Source organism: Anser brachyrhynchus (genome assembly GCF_964034855.1).
Source record: "Anser brachyrhynchus genome assembly, chromosome: 1".
Lineage (NCBI taxonomy): Eukaryota > Metazoa > Chordata > Aves > Anseriformes > Anatidae > Anser > Anser brachyrhynchus.
In genome coordinates, this window is record NC_137694.1 from 80,897,450 (window position 1) to 80,922,303 (window position 24,854).

The 24,854-nt window shown below is 40.0% G+C and overlaps 1 protein-coding gene across 2 annotated transcripts in view; it reads left to right on the plus strand.

The window, feature by feature from the left end:
• VWF (von Willebrand factor) overlaps nucleotides 1-24,854 on the plus strand; it is a 148,218-nt gene that overhangs the window by 20,128 nt on the left and 103,236 nt on the right. For both annotated transcript variants that reach the window (XM_080564567.1, XM_080564568.1), the window contains exons 7-15: nucleotides 3,479-3,695; nucleotides 5,888-6,010; nucleotides 9,336-9,447; nucleotides 11,736-11,782; nucleotides 16,366-16,502; nucleotides 17,884-18,022; nucleotides 18,656-18,756; nucleotides 22,183-22,378; nucleotides 23,278-23,493. In XM_080564567.1, coding sequence (XP_080420693.1) covers nucleotides 3,479-3,695; nucleotides 5,888-6,010; nucleotides 9,336-9,447; nucleotides 11,736-11,782; nucleotides 16,366-16,502; nucleotides 17,884-18,022; nucleotides 18,656-18,756; nucleotides 22,183-22,378; nucleotides 23,278-23,493 — 1,288 coding nt within the window. The remainder of the gene's footprint in view (nucleotides 1-3,478; nucleotides 3,696-5,887; nucleotides 6,011-9,335; nucleotides 9,448-11,735; nucleotides 11,783-16,365; nucleotides 16,503-17,883; nucleotides 18,023-18,655; nucleotides 18,757-22,182; nucleotides 22,379-23,277; nucleotides 23,494-24,854) is intronic.

Sequence of the window (24,854 nt, forward strand, 5' to 3'; positions counted from 1 at the left end):
GTGTTGGAAATAGATATTTCTTAAGGTTCCTTCCAACCCAAACAACTCTGTGACTCTATATTAGCTGAACCAGAATTTAAGTGTCTTCTGTCTGTTGTTAATGTTTGTTCAAAGATATAACTACCATTTGATGTACTAAACATACTGGATTTGGATGCTCTTTACTTGGAAAGATGGGAGGCTAAATTATTCTCCTTTGATAGGTGAAAGAAAGTCTGAAAGAAAGACAGGCTGAAAGATTATACCCAGCTATGGCACTAAAATATATCTTTCTTGGATGATATAAAGAAACACTTCTGTATATCCATGTACTATAAGATTAAAATTCAACAGAACGATAGGGTATCTCTGCTTTCTTCTGTTACTTTTTAGTTTTTCTTTCTTTAATGGCAATCACTAAAGAATAGACAAATGCAATTCATGCAGCAGCATAATACAATGCCACAGAAATTGGAAGAATGTATAAAATGCCACCTACAACTCTGTGTGGTGGGACTGGGGAATAAAGAAAGTCAGTAGGCTTGTGGTCAGTAGGACTTGCCAGTGCAAGGACACTGCCAAGGCATTTAAAGAAACACTTACAACAGAACTCATGCAGAAGTAAATGAAGTAAAGTCGAGACCTTCACCTGTATTTCAAATACTGCAGTCAGTTCCGGTGGTTTTAATCTTACAGCCCTCTGCATTCTAAGCACTGTTTCAGGCTGAGGCTTTACTCCCTAGTCTGTTGGTTTGGGGCAGTTCCTTTTCTGTGTGAAGCAGCTTCCAGGACTATTATTCCGTAAGCAGGAACACTATAGCCATGGGTGAGATGGCTCTGGTCTCTCCACAAAGGTGTACTGTCCCCTGACTAAAGAACTCTGTTAGTTCAACTTGACCATTCAGTTTTAAAGAAAGGAGAGAAAATAAAAATAATTTGTAGAATTAACTTGAAGGGACCTCTGGAGGCCATCTACTCCAAACCCCTGCTTGAAACAGAGCTGCCTTAGGTCAGGTTGCTCAGATCTTTGTCCAGTCACATTTTGATTATCTCCAAGGTTGAAGGTTTCACAGCCCCTATGAGCACCTGTTGCAGTGTTTGACCATCATCATAATGAAAATATTTTTTATATTTTATATAGTGGGATTTTCCTGTATTTCATCTTATGTCCATTAGTTTGTCATAATACATAGCTGAGATATGTCTAAAATACTGGAAAATTAGATCTACAATTTCTTGTATAAAGTCGGTTGAAAATTTGAAGCAATTTGAATGGCAAGAAAGCCTTTAAACAGAGAAAATGAACTGTATGGTGATTTCTGGCATATGACTTGTTTTCTTGACAAGCAGTTAAAGGTCAGTCATTAGGTATGTTGTTATTGAACAATACTAAAGAACACCATGGGGAAAAATGGTTTTAAAAGTTTTTGTTGTTGTTTTTAGTCTCATTTATTGATATGTAGTGAACATGATCCAGAAAGGTTGTTTTGACTAGCTTTGTTGTCACCATGTGTTTTGCAGACTATACAGTCTGAGTTCTGCTGCAGCATAACAGTTGAAGTGTATTACCTTTTTAACAAGGCTATTACCTTATTATCACAGCCTGTGAGTGGGCTTATTGCATAAGTCATTTTTCTATTGCATTTGATAGTATCTGGATCAGGGCTTTGGTCCGGGATCTGCTGCACTGCTCATCCTCTGAGCAACTCTCAGCTCACTTCTGATTACATCAGTTTCATCTTGAAACTCTGCTTTAATAGCTCTTTTGGCTGTTTGTATTTTTATTACTTCCAGGCCTGTGGCACTTTGTCAGTTTTCTCATACTTCGTGTAGTCTAAGAGTAGTACCAACACTATTTATGCACTTCCTGTTCCCCCCTTTCTAGTCGTCGTTCCATCTCTCTCAGCATGGTGTCTTCTGTTTGGGCATCAGAAATATTTCAGGCTGGATCTATTTTTCTGGAAGACAATCATGCTCAGTTAGCATTGCTTTTACATTCCCAGAGACCTTTCTCAGAAGGCTCAAGACCTCCTTATATATGCAATTATTCACAGAGCTCTTTGCTAAACTCTGAATATATTTTCAATTTTCAATAGATCAGACATTTCTGTTTGTTTTTTTTTCATAAGTCAGAAGTTCTGCCTCAGTTCAGGCATGTACTAAGTTGATCATCCGGACAAAACACCCTCCAGCAAGTAAAGTCTTTCCTACTCAGCAGTAGAAACCTTAGTACCTCTACTATGCAGGTATACCACCTGCCATTTAGAGAAGGCATCTAGACATCTGCAAAAGACTGTGGGTGTTTTTGCTCCCCATTTTTCACCTTCCACCTCACCTCACCCAAAATTGGAAACAAGACAACCAAACTTTTTTTTTTTTTTTTTTTAGCACAGCTATGAATCTATAACTTCTGTGTGCTGTCATCTCAGGTACTTGTCCTTATTTTGAAGGAACCAGCTTAAGAACCTGTCCTGTCATGCCTCCGTGTAATGATAGGCCTGAAATATACAGCATGGTTACAAATGCTTATATAAAACATTGATGAATAAGTAGAATAAAGTTCCACTTCAACTGTTTATGTTAGGGTTGTATCAGACATTGTTTTCCCACTTATCTAAGCACATTGTCATCCTTTCAGAAAGTTGCATTGAGGACCTCAGACTTATTGAACAGTGACATAATGTAAACATAAGAGAAAATCTACTTGGGAATCTCCTTCACAAAATAAAGTGAACTCTCATTAGGTTGTGTTCCATTTACAGTTAATTCATACATAGCTTGTTGCCATCTGAAAAGGTAAGTTTTGGTACCTTCCTCCCCATCTCACTGTGCAGTCCCGTCCTTGCACTAGCTGTCACCATGATGGTTTAACTTACTAGAAAAGTGAAAATTTTGCTTTTTTTCCCTGGGTTATTTTTCTGCCATTTATCTGAGTTAAATTGACCTATCATGCATTGGACAAGCCAGCAGGAGTGACAGGAATATGAAGTCAGAAGTAGAAAACAAATTTGATTCCTTGGATCCCAGTCAGATTTGGTCTTTCAGCATGAAACTTACTCTGTTCCCTCATTATCTGAAAGATGGTCTGTCTGGTCATTTTTCTTCTGAAGTACCTTAATTGTAAGTTCCTCTCTCTTGATGTGCATGTGTTTCTGGTCCTCCAGACACCACCTGGTTCTTCACTGGACAGCAAGCAGTTCTTTGCTTTCCTGCATTTGATAACTGATTGACCGACATGTTTCTGTGTGAAGCCTCTCTTATATGACACTGTTTTATGTTAATCAGCATATTAATGTACCTTTGTTTATGTATGTATTATGGATGTAGTGAATAAATGGATGTAGCCCACTTGTAGCTATTGACTGCAATGTTTATGTGTGACTAATAACCATGATGTTATTTAACAATGGTGACAGTGTGTTTGGAAAAGCTTCTTCTTCCTAAGTTTATAGTAACTAAAATATTTTGTCCCCTATTCCTCCTTGCACTGGTCATGCAGGGTGTCATGGAAATCTGCCAGCTGCTAAGAACATCTCTGACCTTTTCCCGGTGCCACCATCTAGTGGATCCAGAGCCATACATCCATCTCTGTGAAGAAGACATCTGTGCCTGTACCCATAGCACAAACTGTCACTGCTCAGTGTTCCTTGATTATGCAAGAAACTGTGCTCATGAAGGAGTGATTTTGGATGGGTGGCCTGAAGAGAGCTTGTGCAGTAAGTTGATAGAATTATTCCTGAGCTACTTACCCCAAATGAGATCATGCCTGTCCTGCAGATTTATGTGCTGCAGGTAAGAGCAACTGTTGATTTTTTAGGATGTTGTTTCAGGTTGATTCGAGCAGGCAAGTTAAATTTTAATGTTCCCATCACTACCATTTATCTGAAGTGCCTTTCCTCATTCCCACTTTCAGCTCCCTGTCATTTACCTCTTTGCTAGAAGTTGTTGTCTGTAAGTGAGGATTGTTTGAACCACATATGAATCATAGAATCATAGAATCGTTAAGGTAGGAAAAGACCTCCAAGATCATTTGGCTCAACCATCCCCCCTACCACCAATATTACCCACTAAACCATGTCCCTAAGTAAGACAATCCCCATGAAGAAGATTCTGAGCTGCTACACATTTATGTGATCACACAAAGCTACCAACTATGACGTTCAGGAATTATTTCACACTTGGTTCAGATGTGTGATTTTATCCAGCCTATACTTGTAAGACAGCATCTTCATGAAAGGCTCTCCTTAATGCTCCTGGGTAAAGAGAATTATTTAATCTTTTATTTGCTTGAAACAATTACATTGGAATTGGGACGTTTCCTAGTTTAGCCATTTTTTTTTTTCTAAGTCAGAGATCCTGATTGCATCTTGAAATGTTGTCTTTATTAACCTAATTTTGCCGAGGTCAGAGGTCTTGATTGCATCTCCGCAAAGATTTTGCAAACAGAGAAGGATGTAGATTGTCTGGGATGCCTCTGTAGAGTAAAGGTCACATTTGCACCCAATGTGCAGGAGTTCGTATACCTGCATGCCTCCACTGGAGAACCCCAGTTAAATACATAAATACACAAATGAATATTAATAAAAATCCTTTAATATCATGTTCTCAATGATTTTTCTCATGCTTTCTTTATTACACAGGAAGGACAGTTCTCTCAGAATGTTTATAAATTGATTTCCTGGGCTAACATGACATATTTGTACTGACAGCACTTACAAGCCAACTTTCTTCTCTGGTAAAGTTACTCTGTTAATAGCCACCACTGAAGAAAACACTATCTTCAGATTACAGTTAGCATAGCAAGATATTGCCAACCACTTATTCAAGGGATTATACACCAAAGAAGACTCTTTCTTGAAGTAATTTGTTACCTTTATGTTGGGATATAAAAGGATCTAACTTGTTTCTTTGCTCAAGGTGCAAACCAGAGGACCCATTTTAGCCAGGACTTCCTGTAAGTCTGGCTAAATCCATGAGAGAATGCATCTCTATTCCCAGAACTCATTTTTAACCCTCGACTTCACAAACCATGCTTTTTCCAAGCCAGGAAAGAGAGGTACTACCCATGTATGCTACCACAACAGGATCTTAATTATCTATCATCCTTCATCTGCACATCACCCTTCACTATCATGCTGTCTCAGTAAATGATGACAGTAATTGTATTGGAGGCATGAGATGTTGCTGTATTACAAGGACTGTAGTGCTGGGCAGTAGTGAGCCACAAAGGGCAAAACTACTCCTTTGTTACCCTCCAGCGTCCTTCATTAGAGGATTTGCTGAGAAAGGGCAGGCTCTAATCTTTTCTGCCCACTGCATGCCCATGCAGTCTTGTGGGATGTGCCTATGCATCAAAATGAAGGAATGGCTATAGTTTGTGCTTGCATAACAGCCTCTCCTAGATAATGACAGCAGTAAAGATACTGCAGCATGGGTGTTAGCCTGTGCTAGCAGTTCTCTGGAAGAAGGGTGTGATTTCAGAGTCTTAACTGTCTCCCTGTTCTCTCTGGGAACATGAAACATCAGTGTAGTTTCCCAAATGAACGTAGTAACTGTGTAACTTAAAAGTACAGAACATGCTTGTTTATCCAAACTACCCAGATATTATTGCAAAATTTTTCACCATGTTTGACTGTTCTTAACGCACTTGGTTCTAGTTATTTAGACTCAATTTGTTAGATAATAAATTGGCTGTAACCCCTAAGTATTTACTAGGCAACCCAACTGAAAAATCAAGCTGAAAATCTAACGTTCCTTAAATGTTTTTGCTTCTGAAAAAGAAATCATTGATTAGAGGGGATATGACCTTTTTGGTGTCTCTGTGACCCAGCCTGTGATAATTAAGGGAATTTATTTATTTAAGAGTTATTGAGGAATTTGCATTTCTAATTTCTTGTAATTGTTTCAGGGCCAAGATGTCCAGTTGGCATGGAGTATAAGGAATGTGTATCTCCTTGTGCCAAAACCTGCCAGAGCCTGAATATCAATGAAGTGTGTCACGGACAATGTGTTGATGGCTGCAGCTGCCCTGGTAATTTATTTACAGAGCTGTTTACAGAGAAACATTTGGCAGTGGTGTTACCTATTTTATAAGAAGAAGGAAAGCAGTGTCTTCTCTTAATTTTTCCCAAAATCAGAAACACTCCTCTTTTCTGGGACCATGCCCTAGAATAAACCGTTTTCTATACTGCCTGTATGCTCACTCTATGAAAAGGCCACTTTTTAGAGCCAACTAAAAAGTAAATGTTTCTGTGAACATCAGCACCATCTAGTATTCTAGGATTGCCTTTCTTTCTTGCTGAGGGACTACCTACCACTGACATGTCTAGATTCCTTCTCAACTGCTTTTGGCTAGAAGCTATCTTCCTCTAGAAGCTAGAGGAAGAAAGAATAGAGAATATACTGAAGGCATTTCTTATAGAAAAACAAAACATGCAGAACTTGTGCTATATTTCCAAAGATCTTCAGGATTTTAGATGAATGATTTTGCTTGTTATGGAATCCTTTCAGAGGATCCTGATCAGAGGAGATCTGATTGGCTTAAAGGTAGCAGCCCAACAAAAACTTTTTTTTTTTTTCATGGTCTTCCTCCTCTGCTTATTGTACTTAACATGACTGCAGGAGGAGTGTTTGATTTCTGTCTGCAAAGATCCCTATGCTCCCTTTTCTAGCTTTTATTATTATTTTGAATAGGAATTTACATTTCACACTTCAAATCTGGACTTTATGTGAATGTACAGAGGTATTTACTGTCCCTCTGCACTGAGACACTAAATGTAACTGAGGTTTACTGAGCATGTAGTCTGATTTCCAAAACAAGGCAGTGATGATGATATAAACCTTGTTTTAGGAGTCATTAATGCATTCTAAAACATTTCCAGTCATTCAAAGCTTGGCAGTTGCCCATTTAGCTGCTGGTCTCTTGTGCATTGGAAGTTTAAAGCTGTCATTCTATGGAAGAACTTGAGTATGTGTATGGGGAAGCTGGCAGGTGATAGAATTAGGCACAGGAGCTTATTTTGTTGTGTAGCAAGTAGCTATTAGATTTGTACAGTCCTGGGGCTGTTGGGAAAAGCTGAAGGTGTTGAATCCACCAGCTGCATAAGGTCCCTGGCTATTCTTTCTTTGGTCTCTGCTCTGGTCAGTTCAGCACAGGAAAGGTGTAAAGGGACAGAAACGGAGAGGCACAGAGACAGGAGCTCAACAGAATAGGTATTACATGAGGAACCTGTAGATGACTAGAAGAAACTGAATGATAAGAAATAAGAATCAGCAGTTCAATATTTTTACTGTTATTTGGTGCACAGTCTAGAAGAAAGAAATTTTGTTTGAGTTTAATAGAAAGTGAGGAGGATCTCATAGATGAATAGAGAAAATTGGGATTTAGGATGATTATTATACCTTCTCTTAGCTTCTTTCCAGTTCTCCAAGAGTACAAATGATCTGTTCAATGTATGTGTCTTTTTCACTTTATTTTATTCTTCCTTAAATGCAGCACACAATTATTTTAATAGCAGTAAATAGAATTACTATTGCCAGGAAAAAACACGAACAGTCTGTTTTCTTTTGCTCTCTGGAGAGCCTTAAATGCTCAGATCTTGTTTAAGTATCTCTCAATGGAAGGATTTTCTCTACAGTAAATATCCTTCCAGGCAACGCTATAGCAAGAATGGGAGAAAAGGGACTTACCTGTGTGTCACTGTCAGTAGTGAATGCTGCTGCTAGGGAAAAGGGCCAGAATCTCTACAGGTGTTTGGAAGGATTCCCTCAAAGAGAAGGTGTTGTGGTTTAACCCGGCTGGCAGCTAAACACCACACAGCCGTTCGCTCACCCTCCCCCCTCCCTCTCTGGGATGCGGGAGAGAAACGGGAAAGAGAAGCCTGTGAGCTGAGATAAAGACAGTTTATTAAGACAGGAATATAATAATAACAATAATAATAATAGTGATAATGACAATAGTATTAATAATAATAATGTGTAAGAAACAAGTGATGCACAATGCAATTGCTCACCACCCGCTGACCGATGCCCAGCCTATCCCCAAGCAGCCGGCGCCCCACCCCGGACAGCCACCCCTATATATTGTTTAGCATGACGTCAGATGGTATGGAATACCCCTTTGGCCAGTTTGGGTCAGCTGTCCTGGGTCTGTCCCCTCCCAGCTCCTGCTGCACCCCTAGCCTGCTCGCTGGCAGGACAGAGCAAGAAGCTGAAAAGTCCTTGGCCTGGTGTAAGCACTGCTCTGCAACAATTAAAACATCAGCATGTTATCAGCGCTCTTCTCATCCTAATCCAAAACATAGCACCCTACCAGCTACTATGAGGAAAATTAACTCTGTCCTAACTGGAACCAGGACAGAAAGAAAAGGAGTTTTTAGCAGTCAAAATGTTTTGTTATAGCAGCTCTTTTTTGAACAGAGGAATATCAACTACCTATCAACATGTGGATCTGAGAGAAAGAAACAAGAAACTTGTCCTTTCTTCTACTGCTAGCATATGATGCAATCTCAGACAAGTCTTTATAACTGATATGTGCCTCCAATTATCTTTGTAAGATAGACTATATATAGAATAGGTAATTATAGTTGTGTGATATGGAAACCTCAGAAACTGGATCCAAGTTAGGAAATTAGCCTTCTCACTTTGCTTCTGCAGAAGTTGAAACGAGAAACCAGATCTCCACATCATAATGCTGCTTTCTCTCTGACCCTGATTTGTGGCACACTGCTTTCCCAGTATTCGCTGTCCAAGACAGCTGAAAGCGCACTGCCTGCATAGGTTTCTTCTATTTCTTAGTCCCTGTCTGCTGGATTCTTGTTCAACTTTGCTCCTTCATTCCCTACTTTGTTTTTCTCCTCTTTTGTCCTCATATAACAAATGCAAAACCTGTCTGGGCACTCTTTACTTCAGTCAGTTCTTGTTAGCTCTAGGGTTTATGCTTTGCACTATTTCTAAGTACATACAGTGCATGTATTTTTTGCACAGGTTTCTAGATTAGCTCAGATCAAGCTTGATTATGCTCCCCAGATTTGACTCCTGTATGTTCCAATATACAGGAGTCCTATATATATATACTGACTCAGGGACTGCCTAAGCAAAGAGCTTCTCTGGGAGCACCAGAAATGTACCATTCAGCACATCTGAAGGAGAGGCAGCACTGGAAGAAAAGTAGACACCAGCCCCCATGAGGCTTTTTGGCAAGCTACATTCTTTGCAATTGCTCTCTGTGCAACTATGGATAATAATGCATATGAGGTCTTGCCAAAGTATATGAAGAACCAGAAAATCTAATCACATTTATGTTTCTGTCTGTGTGTGTCGTATGTGCATGTGCTGTTGTCACCTGATCTATCCAGAGGGAAAGCTCCTTGATGGTGAACATTGCATTGAAAGCTCTGACTGCTCCTGCATCCACTCTGGAAGACATTATCCTCCTGGGTTCACCATCTCCCGGGATTGCAACTCATGGTAAATTCAGCGTTGCTTTGGCATGGTTGCTGTTGCTCTAGGGTACTGCACAAATTTTTGGTGACTGTTTTAGATGATCTATCTAGATATCTCTCTCTGTCTCTTCTTAAAAATACTTATTTTCATTGGCAAAGGACCTGGTCTCTTATTGGAAACACCGTCCCCTTCCAAGAAGTGAGCTGTTCACAAATACAAAATCAGCTTTGCTTTTAAAGGGTTATTTGGCCTGATAGAACAATGTGAGGGTCATACTCCTTCAAACAGTAGAGAACTACCTGTTTCCTGTGGATAAGACAGACTGGCAGGTTCCCATGTCTGGTTGGTGTCAGCAGTGGTGTCTTTGTTTCGACTTCCTACATGTATTTGACCTCTAAACACGGTTTCTTTCCAAGAAGAGTTAGCTCAGGCACGTCCTTGAAACTTCTCACAAAGCTAATGGATCTTCCCAGCTGCATGGTTCACAATTTTTCTTTCACTCACGAATACCATTCTGAAGGGGAAGGCTAGCTGCCTAAAGAAAGGAAGGGGAATGAGTAATGTATGCTTGATCTGGTATGTGTAAGTGTGAATATATTTGTGTAAGGAGTTCAGACAACACCGAGCACAGATGTTTCCAATTAGACCAAAAAAGAGGGACTAAGTTAGAGCCACCATATGCAGAAGAAAAATGGTGTATGTGTCATCACTATTAACCAGAAGTTTTTCATTACTGGCACCATGTATCACAGAATATGAACCATAATCATGACATTAGCATTTTGTCTTTTTTCTGGAACTGTTTGCAGCTTTGAGCTTGGCCACATTGTTCAACCATAGTGTTTTTGAGAGGTTAATGCTGACTGTATTGTTAGAAAATGTTTCCTGTTATTCAGATTTGATAATGCTGTGGAGAATTGTTTGGATTTGATGATCTTAGAGGTCTTTTCCAACCTAAATGATTCCATGATTCTATGAATGTTGTTCCATCAGCTCAGCATTCACCATCCTGAGTAAATTGACTCTCCACAAGAGGTTTTAAAGGGATGGAATAATTAAAGAAATAAAAAAAGTCTAGCATCTCTTGAAAAATTATTTCAGTTTGAGATTCTAGAATTGACCAGCTTGACATCACAGATCCAAGAACGACAGCAATCTCGATGACTATCAGTGCCTGTTACTGGTTACTGGTAGCACCTCTGGGGATGGCACTAAATCCACCACCCAAAGACATTAAACCAGAAAAAACTCTTTGCAGAGAAAGGGAAACTGAGCAAGAGGAACTTAAGTCAGCACTGTACAGTTACAATGATAAAGGTCTGCATGAGCAGAAGTCTAGCCAGCTGGCAAAGGACAGGGCTTATTGCCTTTTGGGTCAAACTGAAGAGGTCATGCCTGGAGTAGTGTGGCCAGTGCTGGTCAGTACTGGTATAATGTCCACTGCAAGAGGGAGGTTGATGAACTGGAGATAGTCTAGTGGAGGACTCTGGAAATGATTGGGGAGGAGAAGCATGAGGAGAAGCAAAGGGATCTAGATTTGTTTAAAGGCTAATGGTGGAAACTTTCACTACCTAAAGGGGGGTTGTAAAGAAGACAGGGACAAAATCTTCTCAGAGGCAAACAGCAAAGGAGCAAAAAGTGATGGACACGAGTTGAGACAACAGAAATTCCATTTAGACATTAGAAAAAAATATTCCCTTGAGATAGTGTAGCACTGAGACAGCTGCCCAGAAGAACCGTTCTGGATATTTCTAAAATCAAATGGGCAAGGTCCTGAGCAACCTCATTTACCTTTGAAGTTTCCTTCCTTGAGCTGGGGGTTGTAGGTATTATTTCCACAGGTTAATTTTTTTTTCCCCTCTAAGATTCCATCATAGTAATAGACATATCTTGAGAATTGCATTTAAAACTCATTCCACATCAGTGGAATATAGTTGTAAAGTATTAAATGTTTTGGGGAAAAAACAAGTTCTTTAATTTTGCAACCGTTCCAGCTCATATTGTCATCAGTTGCTGTCAAATAATGGTAGAATAGATCAGGAGGATAGATATATTAAGAAACAAGATTATGGCAGATTGAAAGGATGCTGGGGGCTGGTCTAATTTCCCTAAAACAGGACATTAATATATGTATTAATATAAAATATAAATATAAAATATAATATATAAATAAATATAAAATATAATATGAATATAAATATATATATAGGGATATAATATTTCAATTATTTGGGAAAAGCTTGCAACAGAAGATATGAATTGCACTATATGAACATGCATATTCTTGCATAACTTAAAATTATGTTTCCTAGCATTTGTCGACGTGGCATCTGGATCTGCAGCAATGGGGAATGCCCAGGTATGTTGGTCCCACTGTTTTTAGGTTTTGACAAGTGAGTAAATATTGTCTACATCCCTCCCATTTACACCCAATATGCATTTTTTTTTCCACACAAACAGTGAATTTGTCTTTATTCTTACCTGCATACTCCAGTGCAAGCCAGGTGGTATTGTATTTCAGAAGTTCTCCATGTGAGACAAAACAGATGTTGTACTGCATGTTTAGCAATTAAAATTCCTGTTTGATGACAAAACTGGTTCCTCTTTTGATTACTTTACCAAAATATAAGGGTCTGTATGATCAGAGGAACAGATTTCAGGTAGAGGAACACTGTTAGGCTGCTTTGTGCAGGTACTATTCCCTAGCCAACTGTCTAAACCAGAATGTTTTTACTGATGTTATAACTTGAAGTATTGGGAGTAGATTGGGTAACTCCTGATACCCCTTGGATTTGGGCCCCAAAGGTCATCCTACAGGTGAAGGATCTCTAGCCTCTAGGAGAAGGTGGCTGCCGTTCCTTCCACAGGTGGTGGCAGACAGGAGGGGCAGCTCTGCAGATATTCTTGCTCCCAAAGTTCTTGTTCACCACCTCCCAAACTCACCAGTACATGTGGCTACTGTCTCAGCTTTTGCCTACATGGTCAATGTGACTTTTTGTGCTGTGCATTGTCCAGCAAAGTGTCTCCTTCCTTGTTTCCTCCTGGCAGGTCTGTGTCCAGTCCTCTGACTCAGTTCCTGTACTATGTTCAGCTTCAGAAAGGCCTGCTTGACCTGAAACAACATCTGTCTCTGCTTGTGTTGTGTGTTGGAGTCTGCAGGGAGAGAGCACAGATCATTATCTTGTTCTTCCTCATTGCTTTTGTGACCTGAGAGGTGAAGGACTGAGAAGGAGACCAGGGTTGGAAAAAGGAGAGCAGATAGGCTATGTATTTAATTCATTAACTATTTATTTTGACATGCAACTGTGCAATCCACACAAATTAGGAGAATTAGAAATCTTTATCAAAGTCTGTCTTTCTATTAGCAGTAAGCTTGCCTGACCCTTTCATGCAGCATTTTCTCCTGCTTTGGACTAAAAGAGCACTTGCCCCAAAGTGTCATCAGAAAAAAAAGAAAAAGAAAAGAAAAAGAAAAAGAGAAAGAGAAAGAGAAAGAGAAAGAGAAAGAGAAAGAGAAAGAGAAAGAGAAAGAAAAAGAAAAAGAAAAAGAAAAAGAAAAAGAAAAAGAAAAAGAAAAAGAAAAAGAAAAAGAAAAAGAAAAAGAAAAAGAAAAAGAAAAAGAAAAAGAAAAAGAAAAAGAAAAAGAAAAAGAAAAAGAAAAAGAAAAAGAAAAAGAAAAAGAAAAAGAAAAGAGAAAAAAATAAAAAAGTGAAAGAGTGGGTACGCAAATATTCAAAATAGAAATGACATTTTTACTGTGCTATGCCAAGCAGGACTGTGAGAAAACCTGTGCTTGAGGTTCTCAGTAGAGATCTCTCCAGGTACAGGGAGTCTCAGTACAACACAAAATCAAGGACACAGATCCAGGTGATTTATGTCTTCTAGCTAATGGGCAGTAACATGTTTACAAATGAGGAATAGGTCTTTTTGAACTTAGCTTTTGAACTAGAATATAGATTTTAATCTCCTTGCTTTCTGGACTACTATGAATAATATGTGGGCCAAATTTTTATTCTTAACCCCAGCCATTTTTTCTCCATAGATTATAGAGATGAAGGTAAGCCTGAAATTGAGGCCTGCGATCAGGTATCAATATACAGCTTTGTGCAAAGGGAAATATAGTATCGCTACCTTTTTCCGAGTTGGGAAGCTCTGCAGAATCATTTGTCAAAAGCAAAACTAACTTATTTTTGTGCCTTCAGCCAACATATCCAAATCATTTTTCAGCTAGGTTTGTATACGACCCAGAAGGTCCCAGAAGTACAGTTGTTGTACAGGTACCCACTGACATCTACAAACTCTTCTATGGCTGGGCAGCAAAACTTCCTGAAGTAGCAGTCTTCGATAGCAACATTAGCCTTATCCTGTTCTGTCTAAATTTGAAGCAATATTACAGCATATTTTTATTATTGAGTATTTTTGTAACAACTATTTCTGATATCACGTCTTTCTGAAATCACCACAGATAGTTCATACATTTAGACTCCCAAAAACTCAAGGCAATTTCATTCTTTTTTACTAACAGTTGTCAGGAAAGGGCTCCTGTATATTGTATAAATGAATTGCCTAGCTGTAAATTAGGTGATAGAGCTGGGTACCCAACTGGAGGCGGTGTTTCAGAAGTTGGTGTCATCCAACTAGCAATAGCAGGATAGCACTAGCAAGAAGCTCTCAAGCTGATATCTTAATTAAATTAATTATGAGGGCTGTGGGTTTCAGGAAATCTCATGGGTTGCATTAAAACAAATAGAATAGATGGAGGGACCCATAAGAAGGGACTTTGCCTCAGGAAAGAAATCTCAGTTCCAGGAGCAATGCCAAAGGGCTGGGACTTGTCTCAGGGAGCAGGCTATAGCTCTTCAGGCTGCAAACCTGTTTTTTTGGTTCTTGGTTGCAGAGAACACCCTGAAAATCAACCTGCACATAATGTGGTGCATTATCCCTTGTTTTCTTTAGATCTGTTCTCCATATCTAGTAGCTAATTGACTGTGTACTTGATTAGAGTAACACTTGTTTTACCTTTGTCTAAGCTTATTCTAACAGAAAGAGTGATTTTTAAATTTATTTTTATTTTTGTATTTACCAAGCTACCCTCCAAACAGATGGGGGATGACAAATATTCATTGAGTACTAGATTTTTCTTAGGGTGAATCAGAGCAGTGCAACGTTGGGGCTCCTCAGGATCTGTGAGGTTGTTCTTTAACAGAGGCTGGATTAAGGCAGTTATTGTTGAATAATATGGTGAAGAGGGAAATTTCCTTTTGGCACTCATTAGACAAAACTTCCATGGGACTCAAAGGCAGTGGAGAGAAAGTCATGGGGTTAACCTGCCAAACTGTAACATTAAACTTTCTCCATCCTTTGTCAGTACTGTCAATGCAGGCCCAGCACCTGAACTTTGTTCTAGGCAAGGAGGTTCTTCCCACCTTGTTTGCAGTAGGAACATCTCTATGTGTAAAGCTCATATGAAAGACTTTGTTTGCAGGTTCTTTGAAGTTGTAACCTTCCTAATGTATTTGCAGAGGCTGTAGCATAGCAGGGGTCTACATCCCAGCTGTGTGTCCTGAATACTGCAATCCTGAAAATGGAAAGCCACAACTTACAAAAATGTTAAGATGTTGAAATGTTTCAATAGTTTCTTTTTGTAGAAGAAGTGTGGGCAAGACAGACTTTTGTATTATTCTGTGAGGACTTTAGATTTAGCTATTGTAACTATAGATTTATTTTTAGCTTTATTTATTTTACTTTATTTAGTTAGTTAATTAAGATAATGGTTGAGAATAATGATCTGCATAAATTCTGCCCGTGGAAGAACTCCATCTGTGGTTGTCTTCCAGCTCTTCATTCTGATAAAGTATTTTTACTTTAAAGTTAGAAGAAGTTACTGGTATTCAAGTCAGCCCAACAAAGGAATCAACACTTATTTTGGGGCTGTGTTAAAGGAGGCCATTGTGAAGGAAGCTTTCAGACACTGTTGCCTTTATAAAACCGTACTGTAATGCTATAAAAGCACAAGCAGACTGACAAAGACATGGCTGTCAGTCTGCCAGGACACAACTGTGTAACACATACTGAAAATGAGGTACCTCTGCAGAAGAAGAGCAGGGCAGCAGTGAGAGTCCAAAAAGTATTGCTGCAAATTCTGATCTTTAACTCTGTAAAAACTCCTGCATTCTGCAATCATGTCTGTGGGTGCAGATGTGTGACTCTGGGCTAAGTAAAAGTGGTTTTCAAGTGTACTAAGCCAAGATGTTGCAAGTCCTTGCATAGGCGTAAAGGGGCTCTGTGGCCCAGAGCACAACGCTGTCAGTGCTGCTGGGGAATCCTGAGTACCCTTCTCAGCTCTGCCACAAATGGGCTGTAGCAATCTTGGAAATTAGCACTTCCACCCTCTGTGCCTCAGCTTCCTCATTTTATAAAGCAGGAAACTTGGTTGCTACATAAAAGGGAGTAGGGAATGCTGTTTAAAATTGGCTAGTGCCATCAGCATCCATCAGCATCCATTTACTTAACTTAAACTAGTGTGATTTGTGTATCAGCCAGCTGGAATAAACCTTGAGAAGCTGTGCTGATTTCTCAGGGCCACACAGGTATATACCACAGAAGAATCAAATTCACTTCAGTGCAGGGAACTAAGGCCTTCTCTGATGTCCTCATAAGCTTCTTTTTGAAGCATTGGATAGGCTTTTCTGTGGACATGAATTTCAGTTCTTGAGTGTGATTTATACCATGTTTCCCAGCTTTTGTTGGCGCCGTTGTTGCTATTGGTAATGACTTACAGGAATAAACAGTGAGATAAGCATCTTGTCCATGCTCTCTGGCCTGCAGGGCACATGGTCTCTGTGCAGCCACCCAGCTGCTGTTCCCCTTCCATGGCATGGTGGGGCAGGATTTTGCTCACAGCTCACACCGGGGTGATTAACTGCTTTACGTGTTTTCCAGGGGAGTGCTCTGTCACCGGCCAATCCCATTTCAAAACCTTTGACAACAAGTATTTCACCTTCAGTGGGATTTGCCAGTACTTATTTGCCAAAGACTGTGTGGAAAATTCCTTTTCTGTTATCATCGAGACTGTCCAGGTAACAGCAGCTTTGGCTTGTGCCTGTGCATGCGCATGTTCTTGAGAAAGCGGGAAGGGCTGTGGGATTATGATATGAGTTGCAGATGCACAGGCAAACAGAAGTAATTTTCCTATAAAATAATTAGTTTAAATAACAGATGCAGTCTTTCTCCTTGGTTAATAAGCGCTTTGCTGCCATTCTCAGGAGCCTACCTGGAGATTCAAATTCATAATGTGATTTGGAGAATGAGCTTCTGCTGTCTCTCTGCCAGCTGAGCAAATGCACACAGGAGAGGGTGCACCCCTTACTAAGCTCTCTGAAGGCTAGTGGCTCACCAGTGCCTTTGGAAAATCCATTTCCTCAGACACTGAGTGGGGTGCAGTGGCAGAGTAGCATCGTGGGTTACTTTTCATTTGGTTAAGCAGCTGGATCACTCCTATTGCTCACTGGTCTCTCAGCACCTCGTGGCTTTCTCCACTGCCTCCCCTGAAGAAAGCGAGAAAAGCAGCTCAATGGTCAGTGAATGGAGACAGGTTGGAAAGGGAGCCAGACCAAAATGGGAAGGGAAGGAGACACTGTAGGGGGTGTCACAGAGAGGTGAAGCTTGTCTTTAAGCTGATCGACCAGTTGTACGTGGGAAGAGGTAAACGAGCTTGGAGACTGGAAGGGTTCTGAATCAGGAACAGGGGTGGGACCAGAGGATCTGCAGGCAGGGAGAGGTGCGGCTGAGTCAGGAGATTTATAGGAGCGAGGGGAAGTATTGGTCTGCCTTGCAGGAGGAGAGGAAAGAGGCACAGGGCACAAGCAACAGAGGAGCTGCAGGCTTCAGAGGAATGGGGGTGTGACGGATATACACACCATCTACGTCTGTAGCCTACGTCAGAAAGCTCTGATAATGCAGCTCTGAGTCATCTGTGTTTGGAAACTTGCAAAATGTGTTTCCACTGAAACTGCTTTCGAAACCAGGGAGGAAAACTGGGGCCTTGTTCCTCATCTGCATAACCTACAACTGGTAAAATAAACACCCTATCAGTCCTGGGTAGTGTGAACTGCAGGGTTCTTTCCCAGGGTGATGGGCTCTGCGGTGGATTGCTTGCCCCTACGGCAGCCAGACCAGCGCAGGCTGCCCTAGCGTCCTGCTGACACTGCTGCAGTGTAGTTTCTGCAGACTGCTTTCCAGGCCAGGAGGTGCAGAAAGCTCCCTGGTGTGTGGTTAACAGCATAATGGAGGAAAGGCTGCCAGTCTGGTGTTTGTGGGCTTCAGAAGCTAGGTCTGTAAAACCATCGAGGCACTTAACACCTCCTGAATTAGATGTTGAAATGCCTTTTGTGGGCCTGGGGCTAAGTCATCAGTAAAGTAAAATATTGAGTTTCACAGCACATTTTCACTTCTCTGTAGTGTGCAGATGATCCTGATGCTGTATGCACTCGCTCAGCTTCTGTCCGAATCCAAGATATGGACAACAGCCTGATTAAAATGAAACATGGAGGAGGAATTTCACTGAATGGACAAGACATACAGATTCCTTTGCTACAAGGTGTGTTTGTGTGGGATAACTTTGGCCAGCCGCTGAAGGGGTCCCCTTTGTTAGTCTTTTCTGGAACATTTCAATCAAAATGTGCTTTCCATACCAAATTCTCACTTGCTGCCTCTGTATTTCCGTGTTCTAGAAGTTCTGTCATTTCTGTCATTCCAGCTTCTCCAGCTGACCCATTTTGGGTCAGCACTTCTAAAATCAGCAGAATTAAGTTGGTCTGGATTTGGGTGATGTTGAAAACTGCTATTGGTATATTTATTATTTTTTGTTATTTTTAATTATTACTTTTTTTTTAAAATATATATATATATACAGAAGTTTTAAATCCCACCAGTTATCTAGCAAAATGTCAAAATTAATACTTGATTTTTTTCAGAATGCACATTGTAGGGCTCCTGAGTACTGTAAAGCAGAGCCTATGGACAAGTTCACACAATTGTAATCTGCTGAGCAGGCACAAAGTTTGGGAAGCCTGAAGGGTGATAGTTTGTGTTCCTTGCTTTGGCAGACCTGTGTGTCCCTGTTGCCCTGCTTTGTGGCAGCTACCCTGTTGTCCTGTTCAGAGGGCCACAGCAGTCCCATAGAATGAAATGACGCATCTAGACTTGGCTGACACTTTGTGATTGCCTTAAGGTGCCCTTCGGATCCAGCACACGATGAGGACTTCGGTTCACCTTACCTATGGGGAAGATTTGCAGATTGACTGGGATGGCCATGGTGAACTCCTTGTGAAGGTATTCTTTCACTCTTTCTTTCTGTCTGCTTTATTTCTGTCTTTTCACCACCTCTTGTCCCACCCAAACATGTACAGGAATTTTCTTGTCTGAAGTGAGAAATTGTTTTCTATTGCATGTTAGAAATTCCATTCTCCTTTGCTACCCCCAGAGCAATATACATGTCCTTTTGTATTCCAGAAACAAACATTTTCATCCTACAGCGGCGTGGTAGCTTTTTTTTTTTTTTTCCCTCATTTTTGTGCAATGATGGCCATTATTAACCATGAATAGTTTTATGTTTAGTTCAGCAGATATCCTCTAAACTGATTTTTTTTTTGTTTTCATTAGCTCTGACTGTCCTTTCTATAGCAATGGATTCATATGACTTAAAATAAGGGAAGAATGTGTCTCCAGGGACACAGTTATTTGTAATTTCCAGGAAAGATCAATTAACTAGTACAATATATGTTGCATGTTTCTTCTACTATGAGGAATGTTTAATGTCAGTCTTGATTAACAATTAGGATTTGCCTGTGCTGCAGACAGCAGTAGAATGCTCAAGCCAGTTTTAAAATAAATGAACTGTAAAGGAAGCAGTTTAGCTGCAGTAACAGAAAGTTTCATGCAACAACCTTTTATGTATATATATATATATATTTATATACAAATATATATATTTGTCTGTTGTAAGCTGCAGAATAAGTTGCAGTGCAGAAAATCCTGTGAGGGAGGGGAATAAGGGTGTTTACTGTGGAATATTCTCCTGATAGCTGATAAGCCAACACACACACCTGACCCTGATCCAATGGCTTCTGGAATCACTGGAATGCTTAAATTGTGGAACCCCATGCCAAGAGATACTGTAGTTCAAATAAAAGAGAACGAGGTCCCGGCTGAGTTATGCGGGAGGTCAGGTTACATAGCCACAGTGAGCTGCAGTGGTCTTTGCATCTGCCAAGAAGATAAAAAACAACTTAGACTAAGTCATCCATCACCCTCCTGCTTGTACAAGAAACTGTGTTTCTTTAGATTGGTAGGTCCTGGGGACTGCAAATGTTGTCTCTGAGGGCGTACTTGATCCTTCAGAAGTGTGAGTCCTCTTGTAGCATTGCTTCCTGGTGTGAAGACCTGCAGGCTACCGGCACTAAGCCAGCCAGGGCATGTTCCCGCGTGATGCAGGGCAGCTGCAGACCTGTATCCTCGTGCTGTTCTTGTGTGGACGAGTGCTTAACCATAAGCCCTATGTATCTGAGCCCGGCTTGTAAACGGGGCTCTGCAGCTGAACCCTGTGTGGGGCAGTTTTGCTCAATGAGGAGTTTAATGAAGAAAACTGTTTTTCCCAGAGATGATATTTTTACCGAACAATGAGGTTTGCCATTTCAGAACCATAGTATGGCTTTTACCTTCACCTTGCCTGTCCTGAAATTTGTCTTAAATGTCATATCTGGTGCAAGCACAATGTTTGTCAAAGCTCATTCAGGAGTGTGCACAAGAGTTGAAAGGACAGCAGGGAAGAAAGATCAGGAATAAGTTTGGAAAGCAGATGTGTAGGTTTTATTGTTGTATTGATCTGGTCAGAGACCCATATAGCCTAGCAAATTCTTCCTTAGAGGTAAAACAAATCTTATTTTCTGCTCCAGATCCTTTTGCTTTGAAAGCAGCGGAAGTTTCTCCAACTGCCTGCATTTATTCTGTTCTTCTCTGAGTTCCCTCCCTTGTTACTGAACATCTTTTTAATTGCTTTTAGAGAGTTAATTTGTGCTGTATTTGTAGGCTGACTGTTGCCAAATGTTTCTGACAATTCACGGAAGTGATACAGTTCCATTACCTCGGCCAGTCTTCTGGCAAAAAAAAAAAAAAAAAAAAAAAGAAAAAAAAAAGAAAAAACAAACAAACAAAAAGCAAAAAAAAACCACCACCACCACCACCAACAACAAAACTGTTGTGTGTTCCTCAAGAAGCACCCCCCCCATTTCTGTGACCACTTGATACTTGTGATTCAAGCTTTCATCTAAGTACCAGTGTTTTGAAAATTTGTCAGAATTTGGATTTATATGTAGCATTATGTGTCTACGGAGTACATGGAAATAGTACTGTCCTTGGCCATTGGAGCAATAAGGATAATATCTTCCAAGAATTCATGATTGTTCCTTTTGATGCTCTGTGTTTATTCTCTGACCTCTATGTTTGAAGGGAGGTTAGTATTAGGTTATATATTGGAGAATGTTTTAATTTTTATTTTTTAATCATACAGAACAAGAATTTTCTTCAAAAATGTTTTGTTCTAGCTTTTTTGGTTTCTGTTTCACTAGTTACTCTTGCCAGTGTGATTAAGAGCACTCTAGAAAATGCATGCAGAGAGCTACTGTAGCATTAAAGCACTGAGTTAGCTTCCAGGGAAAGTTGGCAATATTTGTGATGTATCAGATCTTTACCTCTACTATAAACTGACAATTCTTACTGAAATAAAAGATATTGACACCTTCCTATGAATAATAATGTTTGGAAGATTTTCTTCTGTGTATTTCTAAATTTAGGGTCCCATTTCAGATGTCTCTTGGTTTGCACTAAGAATAAGGCAGGGCAAAAAGTACGTTGCTCTGTGGGTTTCTTGCAATGTTTCTTTTAGTGTGTGATAAATTTCTCTAAGTGGGAGGAAGCTCTGATGTGAGGTAATGTCGCTTTGGGATAGTGCTCTCTTCCTTATTTTAATAACATTTCTTAACATTAAGGGAAACAACTCCAACATTGTTTCTGTTTTGTCACAAAACTGTTTAAATATTCTTCATCTTAAAATTTTCTTTTAAAACGTGAAATGGTTTCAGGTGCTGTATCTTTTCCCAAACTACTATTCCATTAGTAATATAATCAACTCATAGGGGAATGGTTTTAAAGTAAAAGAAGGAAGATTTAGATTAGAGATTAGGAGGAAATTCTTTACTCAGAGGGTGGTGAGGTACTGGAGCAGGTTGCCCAGAGAAGTTGTGGGTGCCCCAGTCGGGGGGTTGTAACTAGATGATCTTCAACATCCCTTCCAACCCAAGCCATTCTATGATTCAGTGATCTCACTATATTAAAAAATGCCACACATACTCCCCTGCCATCATCCTGTTCATTTATCCGAATGGAAAGAGAAAAAGAGGGAAAGATTACACTAGACTGCTGATTAAGGCACAAAAGCAAGCCGTTATTTCTCCTATTCACCCTCAGTTACCATCTGAAGTTATCACTGTAGCATGCAAAAATTTTCCTGCAGCTACTAATAATAGCATTTTTGTGAGTAGTTTAAAAATGTAATACAATGAAATTGTGTCTATAGTGCTTTAGAATATATTTTAGAAATTCTTTGATTGTTAAACTCTGTATGGTTCATTCTTTAGAAAATTTTGCTCTACAGTGGTGACCTATTCTGGAAGATGACCAGGCTAACATTGTGTTCCTTAGTTGTCTCCAGTGTATACTGAAAGAATGTGTGGGCTATGCGGAAACTACAATGGTAATCAGGGGGATGATTTTCTTACTCCTTCTGGCATGGTGGAAACTCTTCTGGAAGATTTTGGAAACTCCTGGAAGCTCAATGCAGACTGCCAAGACTTGTTAAAGCAAGACAATGACCCCTGCAATCTCAATCCTCATTTAGGTACTGAACTCCATCCAAAATTAACATGTCCTATTGTGCAACAACCTGTGATCTTCCATTGTATATAATAGAGGAAAAAAAAGGGGGGGGGGGGTGGAGAACAAAACCAACACCAATTAATGCAGTCTTACTGTGGAAAATGTAATGTTTTGTGAAAATTTAAAACAGAAGTCAGTAATGTGAGATCATGCTACCATTCAGTTTGAATTACAGTTCCAGCTAGACCATTACAGGCACTACACAAATGTGTGCCACTGATAGCAATGCACTCTTTATCCTCTGGGTGGACAGAACACCCGTCCTTTTCACTCCTAAGGTGTCATTACACCTTAGACACTTTTCTTGATCCCTTCTTCCTGCTCTTACTGCATCCCAACAGTCAGCTTTCCTCTTCTCCTCTGTGCTGCTTGGCTGTCCTGCTGGGACACTGGGAGCAATTCTAAGAGCAATTTTCTTGTGCCAGGTGTTACAACAGGCTCCAATTTCTGGGAAGAGCAAGCACACAGCAAATTTTGTGGCCATAGACCAGATCAGGCACTGTTGATTCACGGGTGGAGTGCAGCCTAGAAGGTTTAATTTTACAAATATAAAAAGCAGCAGAAAGAAGGAGGCCTGTAAAAGGAACTGCAGTGCCAGAAATAGTGGTAACAAAATATAAAAGTATTGCTTTTCCTTGATTTGTTTTACTAGTGAAACATTATTCTTTTAGTGGAGCTCATGACCTATGAGCTATGATGCTATCTATGCCTATTTGATCCTATTTTATTTTTCTGTTCTTGTTTTTCTTTTCTTTTTTTCCTCAAAAGCAAAATAAAATGCTTATTGTGTCTCTTCTATATTTTCTTGAAAGCCACTGATTGATTCAATGCATGCATATCATTTTTCTCTTTTCAATTTAGCCAAATATGCTGAGGAATCCTGCTCAGTTCTGATGTCTTCTGTGTTTGAACCCTGTCACCGTGAAGTCAGTCCCATTCCCTATGTGAAGAACTGCCGCTTTGATGTTTGCTCTTGCTCCAATGGCAAGGATTGTTTGTGCTCTGCTATTGCTAATTATGCAACAGCCTGTGCTAGGAAAAATGTTTTGGTCCAGTGGAGAGAGCCCAACTTGTGCCGTAAGTGAAATGCTCCTAAAAATTACTTGCTTTCCTTTTCTTGGAGGAATTTCTTGGTTATGTTGAATGATAAATCTAGAATGAGATGATTTCTGCACTTTGCCAAATATTTCTTATGGAAATTGTTGAGAGAGTACATCTTTCCTTCAGTCCAACAATGATGCAAGAACTGTTCGCAAAAACTGTTCAGCAGTGGGGGAGAAGCAGTCATCTGAGAAGCCTCAGAATTTTGACTGGATTTCCATTTTCAGCTGCATTTAAGTTTCAGCTACTCATCTGAAAACCTTTTGCACGTTCCAGGGTGGGAATCTCCAAGAGATTTGTAGTAATGTATGAATTGCTTTTCTGGTACCTTTGAGGCTCGGGCTTCCCTGGCTCCTGACCTCGTCAGTGACTCCTGACCATAGCAGAAGTTGAGGGTATGGAGGAAGCAGAAAGGCAGATACTCAGTCAGGTGGTGTCATAGAACATAACAGAAATTATAGATCAGTTTTTATCAGAAGGGACCTCTAGCAGTCTTCTGCTTACAACAGGGCTAATTTACAGCAGGTTGCTTAGGGCCTTGCCTAGGCTAGTTTTGAATATGTCCAAGAACAGAGATCCTGCAACCACTCTGGCACCTGTCCCAGTGTTTGAAGAACTCCCTAGGAGTTTGATTACCAACCCATCAGTGCAGAGGTCTGAGATCTACGTCAGATCTTATTTTCATGTACACCATTCATCTAGTGGGTGAACATCATTTTGCTGACCACACTTGAGCTCCTTTACTTCTTCACCCTGTAAATTCTAATATGATTTGGAAGCTGGTTCAAGATGACAGCCTGAAATTTGATTATCTGCCTGTGAATTGTATCACTGAGCACAACAAACAGCTTTGGCTGTGGCATTTTGTGTAGACATTTAACTCCTATGAGAATCAACAAGAGTTGAGTTTTGAATTCCCATAAGGATCATGTACAGCATCCCACCTGTAGTAAGAGGCAACCCTGGTTCAAAGGCTGGCAGTCTAAAAGATGAGATGTTGCAGGAGGATAAAACAAAAATTCATATTGCAGATTTGAGGAAATGGGGTAACAAAATGTTTTTGCATAGATCAGTCCAGTGCAAGAGTAATAGCCAAACTGCTAAGAAGCTGGAACAGAAGGAGCACACACTTTTTATTTATTGCTTGCCTTTCTGTTAGGTCAGTATGGTAGGAAAAAAATCCATTGCAATGGAATTTTGATGGACACATACACACTTTTCTCCATAAATATTTGTGAAATGGATGTTTTTCCATTTTCCCGAGCAACTTTTCTATTAAGGAAAGAAGACAATTGAGAATTTTGGTGAAAATCACGTAGGCTTGCAGGCTTTCCAGA